Raw genomic sequence first — 24474 nt, 5'->3', positions numbered from 1 at the left:
TCCTGTGCCCGGAGGTCAGGACTAGGAAACGCAGACGCACAGAACGGCTTCTTCTTCATGTCCCGAGACCCTCACGGCCTCACTTGCTTTCTCGGCTCTGCACCCCCTCTCCCCTCCCCCCTGCCCTCTCCTGGGGGCCCAGGGCCCAGATCCCGGGGCACAACCGGCTCCTTTCCTGCCAAAGGGGAGGTGTCTCGGAAGAAGCCAAGCCACTGGGCCAGGATCGCCCGGCATGCGTGGGGGCTGCCCAGACACGGGTCCTTGCCTTTGGAAGCCCCCCAGTGGCCCACGAGGCCCTCCTTGTCCCCGAAGCAGACGTCACAGACGGGGCAGCGGTACACCTGCTGCCTCCAGTGCGTGTGCTGGTGTCTGGCCAGCCCCGACAGGGACCCGAAGGCCTTGCCACAGCGGAAGCAGCAGCGTGGCTCGGAGACGTGGGCCTTGTGGTGGCTGGACGGAGAGGCTCTCCCGCTCAGCATCGGAGCGCAGTGAGGGCCAGAGGAGACCTGGAGTCCTGAAGGCTTTGCTGGGGCTCTGGTGTCAGGCTCTTGGGTCCCGGTCTCAGGCCCCGGGGTTGCCGTGGCCGGTGCCTGAGGCTTCACAGCGATCGCCTGCTTCCTGTCTGTAGGTGGCTGGGTCTGAGCTACAGGACCCTTGGTTGCAAATACAGGTTTTCGGGTCCCGGCCGCGGGCTCCCGGCTGCTCGCCTGGCTCCTGTCCAGGGGCTCCCAAGACAGAGTGCTGGAACCTGGAGGGCTCACAACATGCTTCCAGTCCCTGGCCACCGGCTTCTGGTTTTGGTGGGTCTTCTGGTGGCGTTTGAGCTCAGACTGGTCCCGGAAGCCCTTTCCACAGAGGGCACAGGAGTGGGGCCGGTAGCCCAGGTGCACACGGCGGTGACGGCTCAGCCCCGAGGCGTCGCAGTAGGTCTTGTCACAGAGCGGGCAGCAGAAGGGCCTCTCCCCCAGGTGCATGCGCCTGTGGTAGCTGAGGTCCCTGGGGTTCCGGAACGACCTCCCACACTGGCTGCAGCTGTTAGTCTTGTGGGGATTGTGCACAAACTGGTGGCTGTGCAGGTTGGAGCGCTTCCTGAAAGTCCTGCCACACACGTGGCAGGGGAACGGTGGCTCGGCCTGGGGGGCTGAACACCCAGGGGCCCTGGGCCTGGAACCCACGGGGGCACAGGGTCGTCCTGAGCCTTTGCAAGCAAGGGGGACTTCCTCATCTCTGCCCCTGCTGCTTGGACTCCCTTCTGGAAGCTCCTGCTTCCTGCTTCCTGTAGTGGTGGGGGGGGGGGGGGCAGGTTAACAAGACCCACTCACCAGAGGGCCCCTGGCCCGCCCTCCCTCCCTCTCCTAGTCCGGGCCTCACAGGCTAGAGCCAGAGCAGACCTCTGGGTTTCCAAATTCAAACCAAATAAAAATTTTAAAGTGGAATCTTCCAGTAAGATCAGAGATCAGAACTTTGGGCTACACCTACATTTCTGGAAATCCACTTTCCAGAAGCTCCCACTGACTCCTATAGGTAACCTCATGTGTCATATAAACGGGGACACCAAAGTGAAGGGTGGTGCCCTCACTACTCAAGCTGGGATGGGAGGCGCGAGCCAGAGCATGCGGTCAGCACAAGTGTCCGCTGCGTGAGCTCAGCACCGAGCTCATGTCCCTTCCTGTCTGCTCTCTCGGAAGGAGCGTAAGCAGTCTGTGTATGGCCCAATCCTAGAGACTCCAGGTGCTCGCTCAGTCCCAAACAGTTTAGGTATTCCTCCGGAGCCACGGGCGTGAGTGAATGGCCCCAGCTCTCCTGGAAGGATGCGGGCTGGGGGAGGGTGCCTGAGCCCTGGCGCCCTGGGTCAGCTTCCCAGCCACCCAGGGCATGTCCTGGCCCCTACCTTCCTCCCGCCTTCGCCTTCGCCACACTTACCTGAAGGGAGGCCTTCTCCATTTGGGGGCTGGAGCTGGAGCTCAGTCCTCCACTGTTCTTCTTCAAGCTTCGTGACCAGATCTGGGTTAGACAGAAAGATGCCGACTTGGGGGTGGGAAGGAGAGAAGGTTGAAGCCCCAGGCCTGGCCCTTTCCTATCCAATGGGAACAACAGGCTACCTCCTTCCATATCCTTGGTTTAAGGACCACAATGTGGGACACTTAGGTGAGGAGGAGACCCCTAGCAAAGTCCCCGGCACACGACAGGAGCAACTCAGTCAACACTGCTCAGATAAATGGGTACATTTTCCAACTGTGATCAAGTTACAAGTATTATCTTTGCCTTCATAAAGGCTTTTATTTCTTCTTTTACCCCAACCTTAGTGACTTACACCTTTCACACCTGTAAGGTAAGGAAGATATGGGGTCAGTAAAGCCAACTGCCTGCTGAGGGAAACCAGATGTCCCAAGAGCCCTGTGAGCCCCAGGCTCTCACCTACAGACATCAGGTTTCTGACGGTCTCTGACATAACGTCCTGGTACAGGGCCCTCTGACTGGCATCTAGATACATCCACTCCTCCTGGGTGAAGTTCACTGCCACGTCCTCAAAGGTGACTGGCTTCTGGAAGAGCAGGAGAGACTCAGGGAGTCTGTAATGAGACAGGCATCCAAGGATGCGGCTTAAAAACTGAGGGAAGGGGAATGCCCACTGGCTCAGTCAGGAGAGTGGGTGACTCTTGATTTTGGGGTTCTGGGTTTGCACCACATACTGGGTGCAGAGATATCTTAAAAAAAAAAAAAAAGAAAAAAGAAACAAACAAAACCATGGAAGGGGGGCAGAAATAGGAAAAGACCAATGCAAAGCCAGCAACATTGATCTAACAGAAAGGAAGGCGGGGCCCTGGGTGGCTCAGTGGGTTGTGTGTCCGACTCTTGATTTTGGCCCAGGTCATGATCTTATAGTTGGTGAGATCAGTCCCCACATCAGGCTCTGCACTGACAGTGAGGAGCCTGCTTGGGATTCTCTCTCTCCTCTCTTTCTGCCCCTCCTCTGCTCAGGTGCACATGCTCTCTTATGCTCTCTCTCAAATTAAATATATATATATATATATATATAGAGAGAGAGAGAGAGAGAGAGAGAGAGCGAGCGCGCGAGAGGGAGAGAATAGAGAGGAGGGAAGAAAAGATGTGTGTGTGGGGGGGGGGGTAGGGGGCACATACGCTGAATATACAAAAAAAGCGAACGTAGACAAAAAGGGCCGTCACTCCCCGATTTCTAGGAAGGGCTCCTGGGTGGGGTGGAGGCTCAGACAGTCCTGGCAGCCCCGTGTCCTGGGAGTTGTTGAGCTTGGGACAGTCGGAAACTCCACTGGACCACAGACGGGGACCACAGATGGAGACCACAGACTGGGGACAGACGGAAGTGCTCCAGGGTGCGGGACAGCCCCGCCCTCCCCAGCTGGGGGTCCTCACCTGCACCCATGCCCTCCACCTGTACTCTCTCCTTGCGGCTTCCTGCTGGGCGTCTTCCTCCACCCGAGGGAGCAGTTTCTGCACACACTGGACGGGCTTCTCCATGGTGTCTGTTTCCGGCTCTCTCCCCTCCTGGCCCGGCCCCCCAGGCTGGCCGCACTCCTTCCCGGGGCTTTTGGTCTCCGGGAAACGCAGCAGATGGAGGGGCTCTGCAGACGCCTCCGGCTTCGGCATGGCTTCTCCAAGGCCAAGGTCTCTGCCCCGAGGGGCTGTCGTCTGGTGTGAAGTCCCCTCTTTCACAACGCAGCACACCTTTGGTTCAGGCTTCAGAGGCCGGTCACCAGGGGTCGGCCACCAGCGTCCAGGGACACCAGGCTGAGGCTCCGAAGACACCGGCCCTCGGTTCCTGCTCCGAGCCACTGGCTGGTGCCCACCTCTAGGAACCTGCGGTCAGAGGGAAAGAAGACGAGGCAGCAAGAGGGGAACTGAGTGACCACAGCGTCTTCTCTGGACCACAGGACCCTCTCCACACGGCCGGGATGTGACAATCACCCACGCTAAGGAACCTGAATCCTAGAGGTGCCTGTAAGCTTGGCCCCAGCACAGTTGTGTTGGAAGCCTCTGCACCACTGAGGAAATGGTTCCTGGGCAGCACAAGCTCTGGATGGGTCACAAACCTCTTGTGCAAGCCCCCGCCCCCAGTTCCCCTCCACCCACCCCCCGACTGCACCCTTGGCCCAGCAGAGCCCACCGGCAAGGCCTGGCTTCCCTGCGCTGCGTGAGCGGTGGGAACAGCATCTGCTGGGGTTCAGGGAAGAGGCCCCCTGATCGGCCCAGCACTGACCACATCCACACCCTCGGAGGGGAAGGAGGCCGGCTGGGGGAGGCTCAGCACACCTCGCGGCCCGGGTCCTGCCCTCCCAGGAGGCAGATCCCCCGAGGGAAGTGTCGCCAGCTCCCTATCCCCAGGCTTCACCCTGTCTCTCTCTCGACCCCCAAACCGTTGTCTGTCCCACAGCAATTCTGCCAGCGACCCAAACCCGGACTCACCCGCCAAGCTACAGCTGGTGAGCTTTGGGCCCTTGAGGCCTCGAGGCAGGCAGAGCCCCTGCACGCGCCCCCCCCCCCAACTGTACTCGTTCCCCCACCGCCCACCCCTGCATGCGCCCCCAGCTCGGCCCTCCAGAACCCTTTCCGGCCCTTGCCCAGCCCTGCGACCTCGGGGTGAAGCCTCCCACCAGCGGGGAACAACACAGAAGGCTCAGCGCCATGTGGCACAGCATGTCCCCTTAACTCCCCCCGGCGGGGGCTGAGGAGGTCCCCCCATCCACCCAGACCGCACTGAGCAGGCCCTGATGCCCCAGCACCGCGGGCCACACCCGGACACCCAGGTTTCCCCTGGGGTCCCCGCGGTGCGGAGCTCCTCCAGGGTGAGGGGCGCGATGCCCGCCGGCCCGCTGAGGTCTGGGCAGACGAGTGAGGGACAGAGACCCCGCATGTGCCTCTATCCACGCGGGCTCCACACCCCCCCGCCCCACTCACCCACCGCGCACTGGGGACGGGAACTCCAGGGCGTGGGGCGCCCCCGAGCCCGCCGCCCTGCTTCCCCAGCCAGGCTCCACAAGCCCACGGCCCGGTGGCCCAGCCAAGGTCAAGGGTTCACCGTCTGAGAAGCCAGAAAGGAAGAGAGCCCGCCCCCTCAGCAGCCCACCCTCCCACCCGCAGTCACCGTTGGTCCCACCCAGCACCAGGACCTCGCCTCATTCCCAACCTTCCTTTGCTCTTGAAAAAAGAGGATTAAATGATCTCTGATTAAAACTCACAACCTCCAACCACCATCTAGAGCCCAAAGGAGAAAAACGAGACCCACAGGCCGCCAGAAGGAGAGGTGCAAACACAGGTAAACGGCATCATAGAAAAATGAAGGCCAGGTGCCTGGAGGCTCAGTGGGGCTGAACATCCGATCTGGGCTCAGGTTGTGATCTCCAGCCTGTGAGTTCAAGCCCCCAGTAGCGCTCTGTGCCGACAGCTCGGAGCCCAGAGCCTGCTTCGGAATCTGTGTCTCCCTCTCTCTCTGCCCCTCTCCTGCTTGCACTCTGAATCTTTCTCTCTCAAAAATAAATGAACATTAAAAAGATTTTTAAATAATAAAATAAAAAGAACAATGATGGCAAAGGGCAGATCACACACGGGGACTTCAACGCTGGAGCCCGGGGAGCAGAGGACCCTGTGGCGTGGGACTCTGCTGGCCTGGGCCACTTACCCTGACTCAGTTCAACCTTCTCAAGTGGTATCTCTCTTTTTTGCAATCAGTCCAACAGATACCACATTTATTTTCTCCACTCAATTGGCACTTATTCCATTTTGTATTACTATCATCTTTTATGTTTCACATCGGCATGGGCTTTACAAAGTACTTTTGTAAACATGGCCTCCTCCACTGAATCCTTAAAACACCCCCTTAGGTAGACTAGTTACTCTGGCTGTACAGGTGAGAAAGGGTCCCAAAGCCCGCCTGCTGCTGCACTGGGGCCTGAAAGCAAACACTTTGCTCCCGGTCTCCAGGGCCAGCACTGTGTAGCTGGCAGGCGCCCAGCCTTAAATCTCTTCCAGGAGCCCCTGGGCACACACCATCCCAGTCTGCCTGCAGAGTCAGATAGGCTGCTGGGGGTGGGGGCTGGGCGGGAGGGAAAGTGGGAGGGGCTCCTGTGGACTTGCCGCCATCCTGAGGCCAGGGGAAGGGCTGCCTAGGGTGTTTTCCATTAAGCCTGAGAAAACAAAAGCAGCCTTTCAATAGACAGTATCTGACCCTGCACGTGCACAGACATGCCTCTCTTTCCTTGCTCGAATCCCAGCCCTGGTTACACGTCACCTCATTTGGAAAACAAGGCAGCTGGAACCCAGACCATAGTTTGCCACTTTGATCTGATCCTCAAGTCTTGAGGGGTCAGCAAGGAGACAAGGGAATGAATGAATAGGGAGTTCGTGCCGTGCGTGTATTCAACACGCACTGGACCACAGGTTTGGGGAGGGGGTTGGGAGAACCCTAGTCTTGGTCACCAGCAGCACTCAGTGCTGTGGACGCTCAATTGAGTAGCAGGAGTGTATAACCTGGACAGAGAGCAGCACCGGATGCACCATGATGAGAAGAAACCAGGTAGGGGAAACCAAGTTAGCTCTGCTGACAGAGGCAGAGGAACATTCTGAAATGTGGGGAGGGGTGGGCCAGGGGCAACAGCAATGTGGAACAAGACAGGACGCAGACACTGAGGTTCAACAGGTGTGGAGAGAAGGACTGGGAGGAGGACTGGAATTGGGGCTACCTCTGTGCATGGAGCCTGGGGCCTGGGTTTGGTACAACTGAAGGCTGACGAGAAGGGAACAAGGGAGAAACCCTTCTGCTTCTCATCTGTGTGGTTCCAAACACCAACACAAACCCTTGAGCTGAGCACCAGCCTGGTGACGCAGACCCTGGTGTGGAATCTAGCAACAACCAGGACGCCATTTTGGTAGCCGCCTTTGAGGATTTAGTGGAGGCCATGTTTACAAACAGATTTTGCAAACTGTAAAAGCCCGTGCTGACTTCCTGGTTCTCGGTCTATAACCACTGCCCGACCTCCTCGTTCACACACAGGCAATAAAGTGAAAGACCTCTGAACCGATCTAGCAAGCTGTGGCAAGCACTCTGCCAACGGAGCCACTGTTGGGGAAGCTCATCCAGAGGACGTGACCAATGGCTGACCAGAGAGCAAGCCCTGGGCAATCAGAGAGTCCTCACTTGCTCCCTGTCCTTGGGATGCACTCACAAGGGGGGCTGTTTCAGGGACACAGTCTTGAGGGAGCAGGTGGTGTTGACACCACGTGGATTGAATACATGACCAAACCCAGTCAAGGTCTCTATATAAACTTTTAGATTCTGGTGGACAGGTGTGTGACCACCCAATACTAAGTTCATATGTGAGTCCCTTGCTTATTAAAACTGCCACCTACCAACCTGGAGTGGCCTGCCTTTTTCTTCAGTCACTCCTTGCCCTTCATGTATGGTGGCCTGTTTCAGATCCCACTCCCCACCCCCACCCCGCAGAGGAAAATTCCTGAGGTTTCAAACCAACAGCAACAAGTCTCTGTGACTAAGGATCTTGCTGACAAAGGCTCTAACCCAACAGTGGCACCCTCAGTTTTGGACCCACCACCTTCCTGACATGGTCACTGGGTACATTCCTTTTGAAAGGAAGATTCACTTTGTTATTGGGCTCCTGTTAAAACTAAACACCTGACCCAAGGAAGCTTGGACATTTTGGCTTCATAGTCACATTTGCGGGTTGGTCAACTTGGACTCAACTTCTCACCAAGTGGGAGGGATCTGATAAGCCCTGCTTGTCACAGGGGGATGGTACATTTAGGGGTGCAGCTGGCCTGGCCCAAATGTCTCAGTTCTACGTGGAAAAGTGGCAGATGTCCCTTTGGGGAGGATTTATCCCCCAGTCTGCCATCTGAAGCAAAGTGCTGGCTCAGCAGCGCTCTCAGGTCACCGGACCTGGACCACTGGGGTTCAGTGAAGCTAGAACCCAGTGCTGGCTCTGGCTGATGCAGACATTCAGCCTCAGAGCCAGTTACTCACAGCCGGACATGGAGGCTGTCATTCTACTTGGGGGGCAGAACTCAGGGCCATTGTCATGGCTCTCACCAACAGATCAGCCTTCCTGTAATTCTACTGACCCTTGGGCTGTGCCAATGGCCTAGCTATTCGGTCGGGCACTTGGAAAGCTACGCTGGTTACAAATCTCTCCTTGGAGAGAGAAATAAAGCCAACTGCTGACCTAACATCTGAGGAGCCTGTTGTCTGATGAGACGGGCCTGGAATCAATGTGCTGAGGGAGAATCACCCCCATTGCTGCCTGGATCCATCATCATCCCGGATGCAGCAAGACGTGCACCATCATCGACTGGGCACGAAGTAAAGGGTCAGGATCTGATTTGGGCTTGTGACTATTGCATTTGTCTCGCAAGGAGGGAGGCCACATAGCAAGGGGCATTTTCCACACCTGCTCCTGGCAGATGGACTTGATTGGATCTCTGACCTTCTCTGAGAGCAGTGGTGCCTCACCACTGCTGACACTTTTTTAGGGTACATGTTTCTTTTCTGGTCCAATCAACCTACTCCAGCAATAGCACCGTGGCCCTTGAAACTAATCTGCCTCATGTTTTGGCTTTTCATACCATTTTTAGTCTGACAATGGTGTGCTTTTTATTGTAAAGCCTCTTGACAGTGGGCTGATACTCAAGGTAATTAGTGGATCTTTCATGCTTCCTACCACACCATTCACAGGCTGAACAGCCTTCTCAAAAGTTGACTGAAAGGGATGTTTTTTAGTCTTTTCCCCTCACCTCCTCCTAGTCTGACTTAGTAAGGCAGCTTTGGTCTCCCTGTGCTGCTATCCCCCTAAAAGCATAATCTCGTCTTGGCTACTTCCTGAATAATGATCCGGACAGGTTATATAGACCGGTTTTGGAAATTCCTGGACACGATGCTTCTTTCTCTTCCCTCACAGCCTAATGACACCCTCAGGCTGGCCAGGCTGGTACCTCCCCTTGGCAGCAGCCCAGCCAAAAGAGGGAGGGGAGGCGCTAAGAGATTCAAACTTATTCTGGCTCAGTACTAGGATTCTGGGATTTACTTGGTCCTAGATTATAAGGGTAATGACCGCTTGATTGAATACATTGCTCACTAAGTCCCAAGGCCCCCACACACATAATGGATTTCCATACATTTTATAAAAATGTTCTTGTTTTGGGACGCCTGGGTGGCTCAGGCAGTTGAGTGTCCAACTTCAGCTCAGGTCATATCTCACAGCTTGTGGGTTTGAGCTCCGCATTGGGCTCTATGCTGACTGGTCAGAGGCTGGAGCCTGCTTCAGAGTCTGTGTCTCTCTCTCTGCCCCTCCCCTGCTCATGCTCTCTCTCTCTCTCTCTCAAAAATAAATAAACATTAAAAAAAAATGTTCTTGGGGCGCCTGGGTGGCGCAGTCGGTTAAGCGTCCAACTTCAGCCAGGTCACGATCTCGCGGTCCGTGAGTTCGAGCCCCGCGTCGGGCTCTGGGCTGATGGCTCGGAGCCTGGAGCCTGTTTCTGATTCTGTGTCTCCCTCGCTCTCTGCCCCTCCCCCGTTCATGCTCTGTCTCTCTCTGTCCCAAAAATAAATAAAAAACGTTGAAAAAAAAATTAAAAAAAAAATGTTCTTGTTTCTCCTGTTGAAACAGGAAAGGATTCTGATTCGTGCCACTCAGGTCACATGCCAACCACTATAGCCGACCACTGGCTACACTGATGTCAATCACTATTCCAAGAGAGTAGGGTGGTACAGTTGGCTGGGACTGGGGGGAAGCAACTGTGTAAGACAAGGAGGGTGGGATTTCACTTACCAGAAAAAGAGAGCTTGGGCAAGCAAAAAGGGACAGACCCCCACACTTACAGAACACAACTTTACATGTATAAAATATGTATATAAACATAGAAGAATATCTGGATATGTTACATGTGCATCCCAGAAAGTTTGAGAAATATCTATTGGCTAAATTTCTTCTTCCTGTCAACAAAATTCTATGTCAATATGGATTGACACAGATATGGAGACTTTAGATAGTTCATTCTTAACTAAGTCAGGATATATTAATCACCCTGGGTTCAAGAAGTGTTCATGATTAAATGAAAAAATTGTTTGATGCATGGCAGACACTTAATAAGTGTTATATCTCCCCTGCACCACTATCCTTCTAGTCTCTATGATGTTACCAACAAAAACATGATTTTTGATAGGTGAGGTACAGCTTACTCACTATTTGACTTGGCAGTAGGTAACAGGTAAATTTTAGAAAGCCTATGCTAGCACGGCATTGCTGACCTACTTACCATCCTCCACGAGAGGTAAGATGTACCCTTGTTCGGCCTTATTCTGTTTTGTGATGCTAACGCAATGGAAGGCTTTATAATTAGACCCACATAAAACAACACGCCAATCTTGTAAACCTTACATCCTGAAGCACTTTAACCTCATGGCTAAAGTCACTATCAGACATGCTTCAATGAGTTCAAAGTCTTATTTCATATACCTGACTCAGTAGGAGGGTTATTGTAATTGTCTGCTTTGTCTCCTGCCCCTGTAACCTTACAACCTGTTCTGTTTTGGGCTTCCTTAACTCTCAACTGTTGGTTGCCCATCCCTGGTGGAATCCAAGATGGCAGTTCAGTTTTGTCAACCTTTCTACTCTTAGTCTGGTCTCTTATCCTGAGTATTCCAACTGTTCACTTATCTGGTTCCTTTGGCCCCAACTCTGGTTCCTTGAATGGGCTCCCCTGGTTCCCTGCCCATCTCCTATTCCTCAGGATTATTGATTTCCTTGCCCTCCTGTTTCCTAAGGACGGGATTCCAGCACTCAAGGTGTCGATGCTCCTTCCATGCTGTCTTTGCTGCCAATGCCTGTCAGGTCTTGTGTCTGTTGTTGGCACCTTCCCTTTTTTCCACTCCACCCTTAAATGTCCATTGAATTTAGCTGCATGGAGCTCTTTGATGACTCAGTGAAAGGGGGCCTGGAGAAGTGATGGGCAGAGAGGCCAGAATGCAGGCAGCTGATACAGACTATTTAAGGGATGTGGCTTTGAAGGACTGCAAAGGACTAGCACAGCTGACTTAGATGGGAGAGAGCTGAGGGTACCTATAGGTCACTCAGAGTGATCCAGTTGGGAGGGAGCAGTCAGATATAGAGGAAGAGAGAAAGAAGAGGTGATAGCCTGAGGTTGTGGGGACGCAGAGATGCCATTTTCCACTGTGAGAACAGAGAGAGAGAGAGAGAGAGAGAGAGCAACAGTGAGCGGAAAAAGAGAATGAGCACATACACGAAAAGATGCAGAAACAAGAGTTGGCAGGTATGCTTACTGCCTTGGCTCTAGTCTCTTGTAAGGCCCAGTGGTTTGAGAGACTTTAAAAATTTAAGATACTTTCTACAGACTTTTTTTTTTCTTTATACTCACCCAAGTAAGTTTCTAAGGCTTGCAAGCAAGAAAATTTGACCATGACATTACTGATCTCAACTCATCAAAATTTTCAGCATTCTTTTTTTAAAGTTTCTATTTACTTATTTTGAGGGGGGTAAAGGGCAGAGAGAGGGAGAGAGAGAGAATCCCAAGCAGGCTCCTCACTGTCAGCACAGAGCCCGATGTGGGGCTTAATCCCATGAACTGTGAGATAATGACCTGAGCCAAAATCAAGAGGTGGACGCTTAACCAACTGGGCCACCCAGGTGCCTCCAGCATTATTTTTTTAAAGTGTGAGTATGGTTGACACACGATGGTACATTAGTTTCAGATGTACAACACATGATTCAACAACCCTATGCCTTCTGCTGTGCTCACCACAAACGCAGCCACCATTGGTCACCATACAATGCTATTACCATAGTCTTGACCATATTCCCTGTGCTTTCATCCATGTGACCAACATTATTTCTACAGGGCAGACTCTTGACCTGAGCTTATTATAAGAAACTCCAGAGTCCCTAGTATACTTGGAACCCACCACTCAAGACTTGTTTTTTCTGTCTCTAAACAGCTCACCTGGCCTCCTGCTACACACAGAAAATAAGCCATGTGAAGGAAACACCTTTCTTCACATATGTGTATTTTTTCCCTGTGCCTTACCTCCTTGGAATTTCTGCCACATCTGCATGGGGAAAACTTGGGGGGAAAACAGTATCAGCTGGGGGTACTCCTCCAGTAACAAGTTTCCTGGTTTTCTTATCTTCTTGAGATACAACTTATCAATCCATCTGATGCATTTGTCGGGCGTCTTTGGTTTTGGAGAGAAATTATCACTGTAAAAACGTAATCACGTGGAGAACCCTAACAGTTTGCAACTACACCGTTTGCACACAGCCACCAAGTCTGTTGCTTGGGCTAAACTTACCCAAGTATTGGAAAATACCAACATTCACCAACTATTCAGTGGCCCTCTCTTGGCAATTGTTTGTCAACTCAGAAATCATGAGGGTACGGTGATCAAAGGCCACCTCCCCAAGACCTGACTCCACCGGTCTTCCTTGTTCTCCCAACAAAATGCATGCTTCTGCCACTTTCTGAAGGCTTGCATTAGGCTGCTTCACTGTTACCAAAGTCCTGTAAGTACAAGTAGTGACTGTTTTCATAAAGGCCAAAATCCTCTTCAGGTTTTTTTCAGTTAGGGAGAACAAGTGCTCACGCAGGTCTTTTGTAAAAACCAAGTGGTGTGACAGGAGCATTTGGAAAACAGGGCTTACTCTTTGTTTATGTCATGTCAGCTGATGTAGGTTCCACAGCAATGCTCTCGGCTGGGAGGGGACACCTGCATCCTTTGTGCAAGGGATCACCCCATAATGACAGTGGAGTGGGGCACATGTGCAAAGGACTGGGGAGGCTTCTCAACCAGCTGCACTTTAGATCCACGTGGGGCTGGTTACCATCAGAGATGTACCAGTACACATCCCTATCAACTTTTTTTTTTTTTCCTGGCTCCAGCCTGTTTTCTGGTGACTTCTCCTTTGAATACTTCTGGCTGGATGCGAACTGTACTCTCATGCCTTTTTGTGTCAACAGCTATATTCTTTGTGGCATTTCCTGATCCATTTTCATCTTGTTAAAACTCAACTTTTCCCCTCAATTTCCAAGCCCATTTTTTTAAATGTTTATTTATTTTGGGGGCAGGGGAGAGGCAGAGAGACACAGAATCTGAATCAGGCTTTAGGCTCCGAGCTGTCAACACAGAGCCCGACACGGGGCTTGAACTCACAAACTGTGAGATTATGACCTGAGCAGAAGTTGGACGCTTAACTAATGACTGAGCCACCCAGGTGCCCCTCCAACCCTATTTTAATGAAGTGTGGATGCCAGTGATATCAGCACAAACACTGAATGGCAGATTCTTAATGCTATTGTATTAATTCAGTAATCTCCACGTTCTTTTGCCCATCCTTGTTCTTCTGCACGTCCCAACTGAGCCGGACTGCTGCTGCACAATCCCCACCTGTCCAGACAGGGAAGCTCTTCCTGGCTGCAGGCACTGCCCTAGCCTTCACCCAGATCCACTCACGTGTGGGTCCTGTGCACCTGCTGTTCCCTGGGCCCACGTGCTCTTTCTCATCTGCTTATCAAACTTCTCCCCTTCAGCACGAGCGTCCACCTATTCCGTAAAGCTGTAAAGCTTCACGAAGGGGCTCTTTAGCTCTAGTCCAAAGGGCCAGGCAGTCCTTCTTCACAGTTTCTGAGGCACTTAGATGTTTCTATTAGCTTTATTACTTCTGTACTAGGATTATCGATCTCCATCTGGACCATGAGATTGCAAGCTCACACGATGAGGAGGACCCTGCCCTACCCACCCTTCCATCAGTCAGTCAGCACAGTGTGGACTAACAAGATTCAGTACGTGTGGAATGAATCAGTCAATGGGCCTCCAGTGTCTCGCATCTCCTCTGAAGCCACGGAGTGCTCAGGGCTGGAAAGCTGGACTGCTGTCCCACAGACAACAGAGAACTGCTAGAGGTCCTGACCAGTGTCTCCAGGGATGTGAGCTCCCTGTCCTCCTCCTCTGGGAACCCTTTTATCCAGACTTCAGTGAAACTTTATGATGATGCCAGGTGCCTTGAGAAGAGAAAATGGGGGTGACCTTGTCTGGAAAGCATCAAAGATAGTTCTGGAGAGGGGATAAATAAAATCATGAATGTTACTGAAGGGTTTTAAAAAACAAATTAAGGTATTTTAGTACCTCAAATAAAATGTAAGAACAAAGAAAGACTATGTTAATGCACGGACAGGACCTAAGAAGGTAGAGTGGCACATCAACTGTTCCTGTATTTGGGGGCTTGGCCCTCTTGGACACAGCTGTTTCCAGCAGTTAACAAATGTCCTTCCTTCTTTCAACACATATTTGAACAGACTCTACAGAACAGGCCTGCGGGCACAAAACCAGTGGAATGAAAACAAGCCCCAGGAACAGGCTTGTCATGTGAAGAACCCACAACCTAGATGCCCTGGAGACTCCTGCACACTGTGCCCCAGAAACACGCTTAAAGAAAAATGTTTACAGAAGTACTATTTGTAGAATAAAAAACACAAAAACAGGGGCGCCTGGGTGGCTCACTTGGTTGAGCGTCTGACTCTTGATTTCAGCTCAAGTCATGATCTCTTGGTTCATGGAACTGAGCCCAGGTCGGGCTCCACACTGACCTTGGGGAGGCTGCTTGGGCTTCTCTCTCTGCCCCTCCCCCACTCACTCTCTCTCAAATAAACGTGAAAAACCCCGACCTCAACAATACAGCAGGTAATTAAGATGTGGTATATTCATGTCATGGAATGAACTACCCAAGAAGTATACACTTAGATGGTGGAGATTCAGGGAACAGACCGTGTAGAGCTCGTGAGGCTCGTGGATATGAGTCACTCTGACGCACCCCCAGCACCAGGAGACTGGGGAGGGGAGGAGGACAACCAAGGAGCCTCAGAAGGAAAACCAGTGAGGCTGGAGAAAACCCAGGAGACATGTTATCCAGGAAGTCATGCAAATCAGAGGCGCCTGGGGGCTCAGTCTGTTGGGTATCTGACTTCTGCTCAGGTCATGATCTCGCAGTTGGTGAGTTTAAGCACCACGTGGGACACTGTGCTGATAGCTCGGAGCCTGGCGCCTGCTTGGGATTCTGTGTCTCCCTCTCTCTCTGCCTCTTCCCTGTTCATGCTCTGTCTCTTTCAAAAATAAATAAACATTGGGGCGCCTGGGTGGCGCAGTCGGTTGAGCGTCCGACTTCAGCCAGGTCACGATCTCGCGGTCTGCGAGTTCGAGCCCCGCGTCGGGCTCTGGGCTGATGGCTCGGAGCCTGGAGCCTGTTTCCGATTCTGTGTCTCCCTCTCTCTCTGCCCCTCCCCCGTTCATGCTCTGTCTCTGTCTGTCCCAAAAATAAATAAAAAACATTTAAAAAAAAAAATTAAAAAAATAAAAAAATAAAAAAAATAAATAAATAAATAAATAAACATTAAAAATTTTTAAAAGACGTGCTTCAAAGAGGAAAAAAAAGAAAGGAAATGAAATAGTGTTTCACATCAACATGGGTGAATTAAAAAATATTACTGAACAAAAGTAAATTATATAATTTTCATCTATATACATGCCATAAACAGGTAACTATGCACAATTATGTCACTTAGGAATACATACATAGATGACGAAAACTATAGAAAGGTGTTAATTACCACAAAATTCAGGACAGTGACTGCCTCTAGGGACGAGGGAGGGGTGTAAAGGGGAGCACAGGGGGTTCCAGGTCTCAGCCTCAGCAGTGGGTGCCTGGACATAGACATTTTCATTTGTATATTCATTTTGTACTGAGAAGACGAAAGAATACGGAAGAAAAGCATTAAGTGTGACTCATGATTCATGGTTGCTTGGGGCAAAGATGGTTGTTCACACACCGTTCAAGGAGATGAAAGGTGAGTTATGAGGTAGACATGGCGGAGTCAGGTCTGGCCAAACTGAGCCCTCTTACCAGACTTTTACTCTGAGATGGATGAGCCGTGAAAGTGCCTTGCAATCACCAGCTGCTTTTACACTAGATTTGGAGGAGAAAGAGGGAGGCCGACCTCACCGTGGCTAGCACTGAAAACCTTCATGGTAAACAATCCCTTACAGTTATGTATTTCTTTAAATGTTTATTTATTTTGAGAGAGAGAGAGAGAGAACGGGGAGGGGCAGAGAGAAAATCCCAAGCAGTCTCCACGCTGTCAGCGCAGAGCCCAACGTGGGGCTCAATCCTATGAACTGTGAGATCCTGACCTGAACTGAAAACAAGAGTTGGACACTTAAGCAACCAACTGAGCCACCAGGTGTCCCTGGATTTTTTTTTTTTGTTTTTAAGTAATCTGTACACCCAACGTGGGGCTCGAACTCATGACCCTGAGATCAAGAGTCACCTGCTCCACTGACTGAGCCAGCCAGGCGCCCCTACAGTTGTGTACCAGGTTGCTTTTCAGTCCCACTCAACTCAAAGGACTTACCCTAGCCCTACTGATTGGGGTTTCTAAGTTGGACAATACACCCTGTTACAAGGCTGAGGGTCCGCCACTGGGACATGGTGACGCAAGGCCAGAAAAGGCGAGGGCAGTGTGCAGGAGGCACAGGTGGGAGGTGGCTATCATGCTGAGGAGCAGCAGTGCAGGACAGCCCCATCACTGAGGGATGCATGCAGCAGGCCCAGGAGGGGGGCATCAGGACCCCCACAGCCGAAGGGTGACACTCCCCACGGTGTGCATTTTCCATGTCTCTGATTCTCTACTCACCACCTCTGAACCCCTCCTTTCCCAACTTTTAGGTATCTGGGAAGAAAATGAACTGAAAATGAAATCAATAAATTTCATTCTGCTTGGCTACCGAAATTCCCACTAAATGCATAAATTTGTTTTCTGAGTTATCAATGAGTGTTCGAGGACATCTGTTTGAGAGAGAGTTTGCTTTACCTCTGAGTGGATCCAATGCTGGGAAGATGTTGCTTTCATGGCCACGTGTGGATCTGGAGGCAACCTGAGAAACCACTCCCCTCCCATGGGCTCCCTCCTTGCTCAGCTGGGCTTGGCCAGGTGCCCTCCTTTGCACAGGGCCTGTGCACGCCTCCAGCATCACCCAGGCCACGTTGTGAGTGGGGAGTGGTCTATGCCATTACTCGTGAACCAATCAAGGGCAGGGACCTCTTTTCATTCACTCCCAGTAACTAATAATACCTGGCATATAGGAGGCTGTCAGAATTAAGTTCCTCAAACAAACAAAACTGTAGGGCCCCATTAGTGGCTCCCTGATAAAATTATGAATGTGAAATCAAAGACCCAACACTGACCTTCAGCAGTCTCATCAGGACACCCATCAAGGGCTGGGGCAGGGGCAAGGTGGGAGGTGTCTGAGAACAACCCCTCACTCAGATCATTGACCAACCACCCAACACAGGAGAAAAACAACATCAGAGGATTCGCAACCTGAGCAGAGAGGCCAACTAAAAACAGCCAGGTTTCAAGTCCAGAACCATGTGATACAGATGTGATCTCACCCAACTCTGGGGAGAGATGGGAAATAGTTCAAAAAACAAAGTCCACTTCGGAGACATGATTTTATTCTAAAAGCGCTGAAACTTGACTAGTCTTTTATTTTTCCCACTTGGCTTCTCAAAAAGGGCGGCATAGTTAGGAATTCTCTTTGATGTGGTTTTATGGCAGTATTCCCTTCTTCTCTATTCTTTTCCACGAGAACATTCACTTTGATCCGACTTCTACTGCATGGCTGCAGGAGTGGATATGCAGTGATGCTTTCAAACTCCTTCACCTCTCTCTTTGCTCTCCTGTGCCTCCCATGGGTCAGCGGCGGGTTCTGGCCTTTTCTCAAGACTCCCTCCTTGAGTCTCTGTTTTCCCAGCTCTCTGCCCCGCAGCATGCGTTCCTGGTGACCTTTAATTTGTACCTGCTCCCTCTGGCTCACTTGCTTTCTCCTCTGTGCGCTCAGGATGCTGTGCTCCTCTGGCACAATTCTGGGGAAGGTGGTTTCACCAGGAGCCTGTAGTAATGGCCTACATGTCTTATTCTTAACCTCTCTGACCTGACCTGATCTCTGGATGTGACTTTCTATGTGTCCCCCCTCCCTCGCAGGAACCAAATAATACCGTTTTTGTCTCTCCACGCTTTGGGTTGTTTCTCCCTTCAATTTCTTCTTCATTTCACACCCTGTCTCTTGTTCCCTCATTTCCACTATTCTTTTATTATAGTAAGACTCTGTTTTGGCAAGCCAGTAGTCATGAGAAAGAGCTTGCTCCCTACACAGTGTCTCGTACTCCTCCTGGTATTTCTGAGTTATCAGTTGTCTTGTCGCTGTTGTATGCACACCACCCAGACTCTGTCAAAGTGAGGTAGAGGATTTCATAATGGGACCATCTTTTTACTCTGAACACATTTATAAATTTTTTTTTTCAACGTTTTTTATTTATTTTTGGGACAGAGAGAGACAGAGCATGAACGGGGGAGGGGCAGAGAGAGAGGGAGACACAGAATCGGAAACAGGCTCCAGGCTCCGAGCCGTCAGCCCAGAGCCTGACGCGGGGCTCGAACTCACGGACCGCGAGATCGTGACCTGGCTGAAGTCGGCCGCTTAACCGACGGCGCCACCCAGGCGCCCCTACTCTGAACACATTTAAACAGGAGCATACCCTCATTACTGACAGCCAGAAAAGATATGTGGGTGTAATAATTGTGATTTCTACTCCCATCACTCCTAGGTGAACCCATGAGCTCTGAAAGTTAAATTACCCCACCAAAATCAATAACTAGTGCTTTAAAAATGTAGTATTGGGTGCTTTCAACATAGTATTTTGTTTTGCAAGCATAGATATAGTGAAACACATCTGCCAGTGTAGACAGGGGTCACCTGGGCAGGGTTTTAAACCCAAGGCTCCTTCTCCTAGTAGTTCCAAACCATATGACGTGAAGATTACTTACCAAGATTTTCTTCTCCAGTGGGGACAGCTGACCTGTAGCAATCCTGGGGTCTGTAGACATTTTAGCCCAGGACAATCTGGAAGATAAAAAGGCAGAGGCAGATTGGCTCGTAAGCAGTGTCAGAACATATCTACTCACTTACTGACTGAACCAAAAAACCGAAGTGTTTTGGTCAAGGCCAAGGGCATGTCCCCCCAGAAAGAGAAAACCTGCTAAGAGGCAGGGCTACTCCAGGGCCATATCCTCCATGGGAAACCATTGCATCCCTGTGATGGAGAATTTAATAAGAGCATAAAATCTTCTCATAGAAACAAAAGGCACACATGTCCCGTGGATTCCACGTGAGCCACTCTGAGTCTCGAATCTGGGACTGGGAGAGGGAAGAGACGCGCTCCTTGGTGAGGCGCTGCGCAGGCACATCTCCGCTGGACGGCTCAGTGTCCCAGCCGCCCTCTCTGGGGACAGTCCCACACCGCAGGGTCAGGAGTCTGTTCTCTTTCCGCAGTTTCTCTGTCCGGGCCCTCTCTGCCTCTATCAGCACATACAGCATCTCTGCCTTCCAACCTTTTGTTCTGAAACTCTGTTCTCATCTGATTGCCCACCCTTCCACCTGTCGGCCTTACACTGCCACTCATCCTTCACCCCAGATCCATTATGAGACCATTCCCCATTGAACCCCCTTAGGATAGGAATTTGGGGTGACTTTTTGTAATTGGTCAGGCTGATGGCTACACAAGGCTGCCAACATTTCATGTGTCATCCCTGGTCTGAATCACTATGAGGTCGTAGTGGAGCCACTGGGGGTGTCTGACACATCACCTCTGTGCCTCTGTTTGTGCTATTTATGGTAAAGAGCATGGGCTCTGAAGCCTGCCCAAGCTGTTTGAGCCCTAATTCCACGGTTTCTGAGGTGTGTGACTCAGGGCAAGTAGCCATCTCTAAGTCAGGTTCCTCATCTATAAAATGGAGATGTAAGACAAAAACCTGCTTCTCAGGGGTCATAAAGAACAAATGTGGTTTAGATGGAAGAGCCTCACACAATGCTTGACATATGGTGAGTCCCTATAAGATGGCAGTCGTCTCTCTTCCACAGGTCAAGCCCTGGCTCTCTAGAAAGTCTTTCTGGATGATTCTATGTAACAGTGATTTTGCCTTCTGAACACTTAACATTTTCTACTTCTATGATTCATTTGAAAACCAATCAGGGTTTACACTGTGACACCCATATTCCTGTATCATTTTTAACATTTTCATGCTGAAATTTAGGCTCTTAAAGGGTGGTAACTACAATTTATATCTACAAACACAATGTGGTTATATTATTGTAATGAATCTGGTATCAAACATTGGATCTCCCTGACCTCTTAGGCACATTCCTGTTTGCCTATAAATACCTTTTTATATTGTTTTAATTTAACTTTTAGGTAACATACATTGCAATGATCCATGTTGATATTTTAAAAATATGACCACCTTACTTATTTCTCCATATACAGAATCTAGCACAGCACCTAACATGAGTATGTGATCCCAAGTGCTCAAAATGATCTGTTGATTGATCATCCCTATCACATGACATGGGCATCTTCCTCTCTTACATTCCCTGTACTGCCGTATCTCCCTTTTCACTGGGACACTTGCTAGTCTCCCTTAAGGTGTACAAGCACTTCCATGTCCTGTGCTGGTCCTTGACTCTCACTCTGCCCTCCCAGTACTCGGACTGCATTCTAATATTTGTGCTCCTGATGGTCAGATAATAGTCTGCAACTTTGCAGCCCAGCATTGGCCTAAAGACTGGGCATAAGTGCCTCATCAGTGAGGTTGTGCTGGCAAAGGGCCACGCCTCACAACACTGGCACATGAGGACAGTATTCAGCTCACGGTGGTTGGGCACTGAACACTGGTCAAAGTGAAAAGGGAGAGAGAGAGGGGAAGAGCTCATTTCGATGTCCATTTCCAAAGGACACACATAGAAACTGCCTACATAATGGGCTCAGCACCAGACCCCATTAAGACCACGTGACAGCCAGGTAAGTGAAATTATGGGGCCTGTCTTGTTCAGCAGCTTGCTCCGAGTTTCAATCCCTTCACTACTGTGTGTTTCCATTACTGCAGAAAACGGTGTAGTGGGGCGCCTCCCGAGGAGGGAACCACAGCTCGTCTCCTCCAGAAGGTACAGTGGTGGCTCCACCACTCCATATGTAAAGGACTCGGCACCAGCTTGGCTGGGCTGGTGGGGCTGGAAGGGAAGTAGCACCGCCAACGAGAGGCCGTCCCTTCAGGATCACGAGTTTCTACTTTAGACTGTAGGTTACAAACGAATGAAAACAGGTTGGTCTTGTGTGTTTTAACTCACGTATTACGGAAATGTCTACCGTGTACCCAGTGGACGCCGGCAATTCGCAGTTGGCTGGACAGGAGTCGGAGGCCCCGGTGGAGGTGGGTCCCAGACCCGAAGTCAGCCTACGGCATGGGGAAACGCTACCCACGGCCGTGGCCTCACCTGGGAGGCGTGTCAGGACCTGTCCCGCTTCCCCAGATCCACCCGCAGCACCTCCTGCGCCTCAAGAAACCCGCTCACTCCTCCTCGGGCCCAGGGCAGCCCCCGAGGCGGGCGTGCGGGGCTGGAGGCCCGGGGAGCGCAGGAACCTGACGGTCCGGACTCCGAGCTGAGCTTTCATCCTCAGCGCAGCCGCAAGAGGGAAATTCCGGCTCTACGGCCGCACGGTCCCAAGAAATCAGTATTCGGGAAGGCTCCTTCGTTTTTCAGGGGCAGCGCCCCAACGATTGGTCCAAGAAAACAACTATCCCAGGACTGGATCCTCAGCGGGGGAGCGACCGGAGGCGCAACGCTCATTACCCAGTTTCCCTCCGAACCCGCAGAACCAGGGGGAAGGCAGCGCCCTGCGTCCTCCGCAGACGTCCTGCTCCGGCTCCGGGAACCTCCGGCCACAGCCGCGCTCACCTATGACGTCACAGCTAATGGCGCCTGCAGCTGGGTCGCGGGGACAGGCCAGTCGCGGTCGCGGTCGCGCTCACTTATGACGTCACAACCAATGGCGCTCGCCTCGCGTTGCGCGACACGCTTTGCGCAGTCGCGGTCGGGCGGAGAGGAGGAGGGCTCGGTGGAGGGCACCGGCGAGGCCCGCCCACGTCCAGGGACCGACAGGAAGACCGGCGGGGAGACCGGCCGCTAGCGCGCGCACAGACCTCTACCTCGTGTGGCTCATGGACTCTGGGCGCTCCCGCTCCCACTTCCAGTCGGACCTGGACTTCTGTCCGGACTGCGGCTCCATCCTGCCCCTGCCCGGGGTTGAGGACACGGTCACCTGTATCCGCTGTGGCTTTTCCGTCGACGTGCGAGGTGAGGGGCTGGCGCGCGGCGGCCGGAGCCTGCGGGCGCGGGGAGTGGGGTCAGCGCCCCCTCCCCGCCCATGTCCACAACCCGTTCTCACTGCGCGCAGACTTCGAGCAGAAGGTGGTCAGGACCACGTTTGTGTTCCACAAGGTGGGGACGGCGGTGCCCGTGGCGGCGGACGAGGGGCCTGAGTTCCAGGGGCCCGTGGTAAGTAACCGACGTCGCGGACTGTCCCCACGAGGAGCGCGGGGAGGAAATGCAGGCGTGAGCGCAGAGATCGGGACCCAGATCCCGGAGAGGGAAGCGGGGTGTCTGCAGCAGCAGCGTGTGGTACCAGTGAGGACCGTGGGCTCTGGTTCCGGGTGGGCCCCCCAGGACCCCCTGACACGCCCGTGCTGACCCGCCAGGTGGACCGGCGCTGCTCGCGATGCGGCCACGAGGGAATGGCCTACCATACCCGGCAGATGCGCTCAGCCGACGAAGGGCAGACCGTCTTCTACACCTGCACCAGCTGCAGGTGCGTGTCCTGCTGCCTTCTGCCCCTTCTCTGTTCGCTAACCACATTGATGCGCTGATTTGCTCCCTGTGCGGGATAAACCGTTAGTTTCTCTGTTCCCATCCCTTATTTCTGTACAGTTCAGGTAATAGGGGGATTTGTGGGGTTTTATTTTTGAAAATTACATTTCTCTTAGCCTTTTTATAGCCAGTGAACTAACCCTTTTGAGATATGTAAAAGCAAAAGGAAAACTGGAAGGCGAGTATTGCTCGCATGTTGTGTTGGAATTTCCTCTACACTCGAGTTAGTTTTCCTTTTCTGAGCATTAATCGCGTGTGCCTTCAGTCCTTCGTCTTTGGTGTTCTGTAGTTTCACCAGAGTATATCAGGATGTGCTTTCTTTTCTTGATCCTGTGCTGGACTTTCTAAAACAGGATTATTTTCCTCCGTCATCCTTGGAAAATTATTAGCCATTATCTCACTAAATATCGCTTTTACCCCATGTTCTCAACTTTCACATTCTAGAGCTCCAATCAGTTTATTAAGCCCCCTTCTGTGTTTCATTTCTCCCCATCCCTTTTCTCGTCATGCTGCCTCTGGGTTAATTCTTACAGCCTCCTACAGTTCACTAACTCTGTCTTCAGTTTATTCCAATTATTGTTACTTAAAATTTTTTTTTTTGAGTTCTACTTCATTATTTTTCAAATATCTTCTGTCATAATTAATAATTCCCAATTTCTAAATCATACTTTATTTATTTTTAAAATTTTATTTTAGAGCGCAAGTGGGAGAGAGGGGGGCAGAGGGACAGAGGGAATCTCAAGCAGGCTCCAAGCTCAGCGCAGAGCCCAATACAGGGCTTGATCCCATGACCCTGAGATCATGCCCTCAGCGGAAATCAAGAGTCAGATGCTCCAGTTAATATGTCCCGCTTTTGATTTCGGCTTAGGTCGTGATCTCAGGGTTCCAGACTTCCAGCCCCATGTTGGGATCTGTGTGCAGAGCCTGCTTATGATTCTCTCTGTCTGCCCCTCCCGCGCCTTGCTCTCTCTCAAACTAAACAAATAAACTTAAAAGAAGAGATGCTCCACCGATTGAACCACCCAACCTTAGGAAGTGCTCCTAAGATTTTATTTTTAAGTGAGCTCTACACCCAATATGGGGCTCAAACTCAGAACCCTGAGATCAAGAGTGACATGCACCTGGAATCAGCTAGCCAGGTACCCCATTTGTTAACTTTTTTTTTTTAGTTGTTTATTTTTGAAAGAGAGTGTGAGCAGAGGAGGGGCAGAGAGAGAGGGAGACAGAGTCCCAAGCAGGCTCCACGCTGTCAACTGAGACTGATGCTCAACCGACTGAGCCACCCAGGTGTCCCTCCTCCTTTGATCTTTTAATTGAATGTCTTGTCTTATGCTGGAGCCTCTTCTTTTGCTCAAATATAATGACTCCTTTCTTTCTCCATAGGTTTCAGGAGAAAGAAGACTCTTGATTTTTTTTTCTGGGCGACTCAGCGATCCCTCCTCTTCTCTTCCTTGGAAGGTGAAGGATATTGGGTTCTTAGATCCCTTGTCCATCCTAGGTGCAATGGTTTGCTCCCATAGGACATTATTATGTGTCATTGTCCCCAGAGTACACTTACTCTATTTTTCCTTATTAAAGTTATATTTTTTTATATAAGCCAG

At 51.3% G+C, this 24474-nt stretch overlaps 2 protein-coding genes across 5 annotated transcripts; one reads left to right on the top strand and one right to left on the bottom strand.

Annotated features, from left to right (window-relative positions):
* Window positions 1-63: 63 nt before the first annotated feature.
* Window positions 64-21911, bottom strand: ZFP57 (ZFP57 zinc finger protein). Of its 4 annotated transcripts, none has more exons than XM_058732647.1 (6): window positions 21800-21911; window positions 18940-19015; window positions 3397-3840; window positions 2419-2545; window positions 1924-2004; window positions 64-1276 (listed from the first exon to the last, which is right to left on the bottom strand). In XM_058732647.1, exons 2-6 carry the CDS (start codon window positions 18997-18999, stop codon window positions 72-74), a joined length of 1917 nt encoding a protein of 638 aa, XP_058588630.1. In that variant the 5' UTR covers window positions 19000-19015; window positions 21800-21911; the 3' UTR covers window positions 64-71. The 4 variants fall into 4 exon arrangements, with proteins under 4 accessions (XP_058588630.1, XP_058588632.1, XP_058588633.1 ...); XM_058732649.1 differs by lacking the exon at window positions 21800-21911 and adding an exon at window positions 21443-21553; XM_058732650.1 differs by lacking the exon at window positions 21800-21911 and adding an exon at window positions 21296-21433.
* Window positions 21912-22045: 134 nt separating this feature from the next.
* Window positions 22046-24469, top strand: POLR1H (RNA polymerase I subunit H). Its single transcript, XM_058732660.1, has 4 exons — window positions 22046-22303; window positions 22404-22504; window positions 22705-22814; window positions 24257-24469. The coding sequence occupies exons 1-4, from the start codon at window positions 22168-22170 to the stop codon at window positions 24279-24281; spliced, it is 372 nt and encodes a 123-aa protein (XP_058588643.1). The 5' UTR covers window positions 22046-22167; the 3' UTR covers window positions 24282-24469.
* Window positions 24470-24474: the final 5 nt, after the last annotated feature.

Source organism: Neofelis nebulosa, chromosome 6, assembly GCF_028018385.1.
Source record: "Neofelis nebulosa isolate mNeoNeb1 chromosome 6, mNeoNeb1.pri, whole genome shotgun sequence".
NCBI lineage: Eukaryota > Metazoa > Chordata > Mammalia > Carnivora > Felidae > Neofelis > Neofelis nebulosa.
Note: the sequence above shows the minus strand (reverse complement) of the source record. Positions and strands in the feature narration are given on the sequence as shown.

Excerpts from the sequence above, each read along its gene's own strand:
- ZFP57 (XM_058732646.1), bottom strand. The coding sequence starts at position 19,489 with ATGCTGTATGTGCTGATAGAGGCAGAGAGGGCCCGGACAGAGAAACTG. Across the intron at positions 19,016-19,262 it reads ACGTGGAATCCACGGGACAT|ATTGTCCTGGGCTAAAATGT; the intron begins GTGTGCCTTTTG and ends TTTATCTTCCAG. Across the intron at positions 1,277-1,923 it reads TGGAGAAGGCCTCCCTTCAG|GAAGCAGGAAGCAGGAGCTT; the intron begins GTAAGTGTGGCG and ends CCACCACTACAG.
- POLR1H (XM_058732660.1), top strand. The coding sequence starts at position 22,168 with ATGGACTCTGGGCGCTCCCGCTCCCACTTCCAGTCGGACCTGGACTTC. Across the intron at positions 22,304-22,403 it reads CTTTTCCGTCGACGTGCGAG|ACTTCGAGCAGAAGGTGGTC; the intron begins GTGAGGGGCTGG and ends CACTGCGCGCAG. Across the intron at positions 22,505-22,704 it reads CTGAGTTCCAGGGGCCCGTG|GTGGACCGGCGCTGCTCGCG; the intron begins GTAAGTAACCGA and ends CTGACCCGCCAG.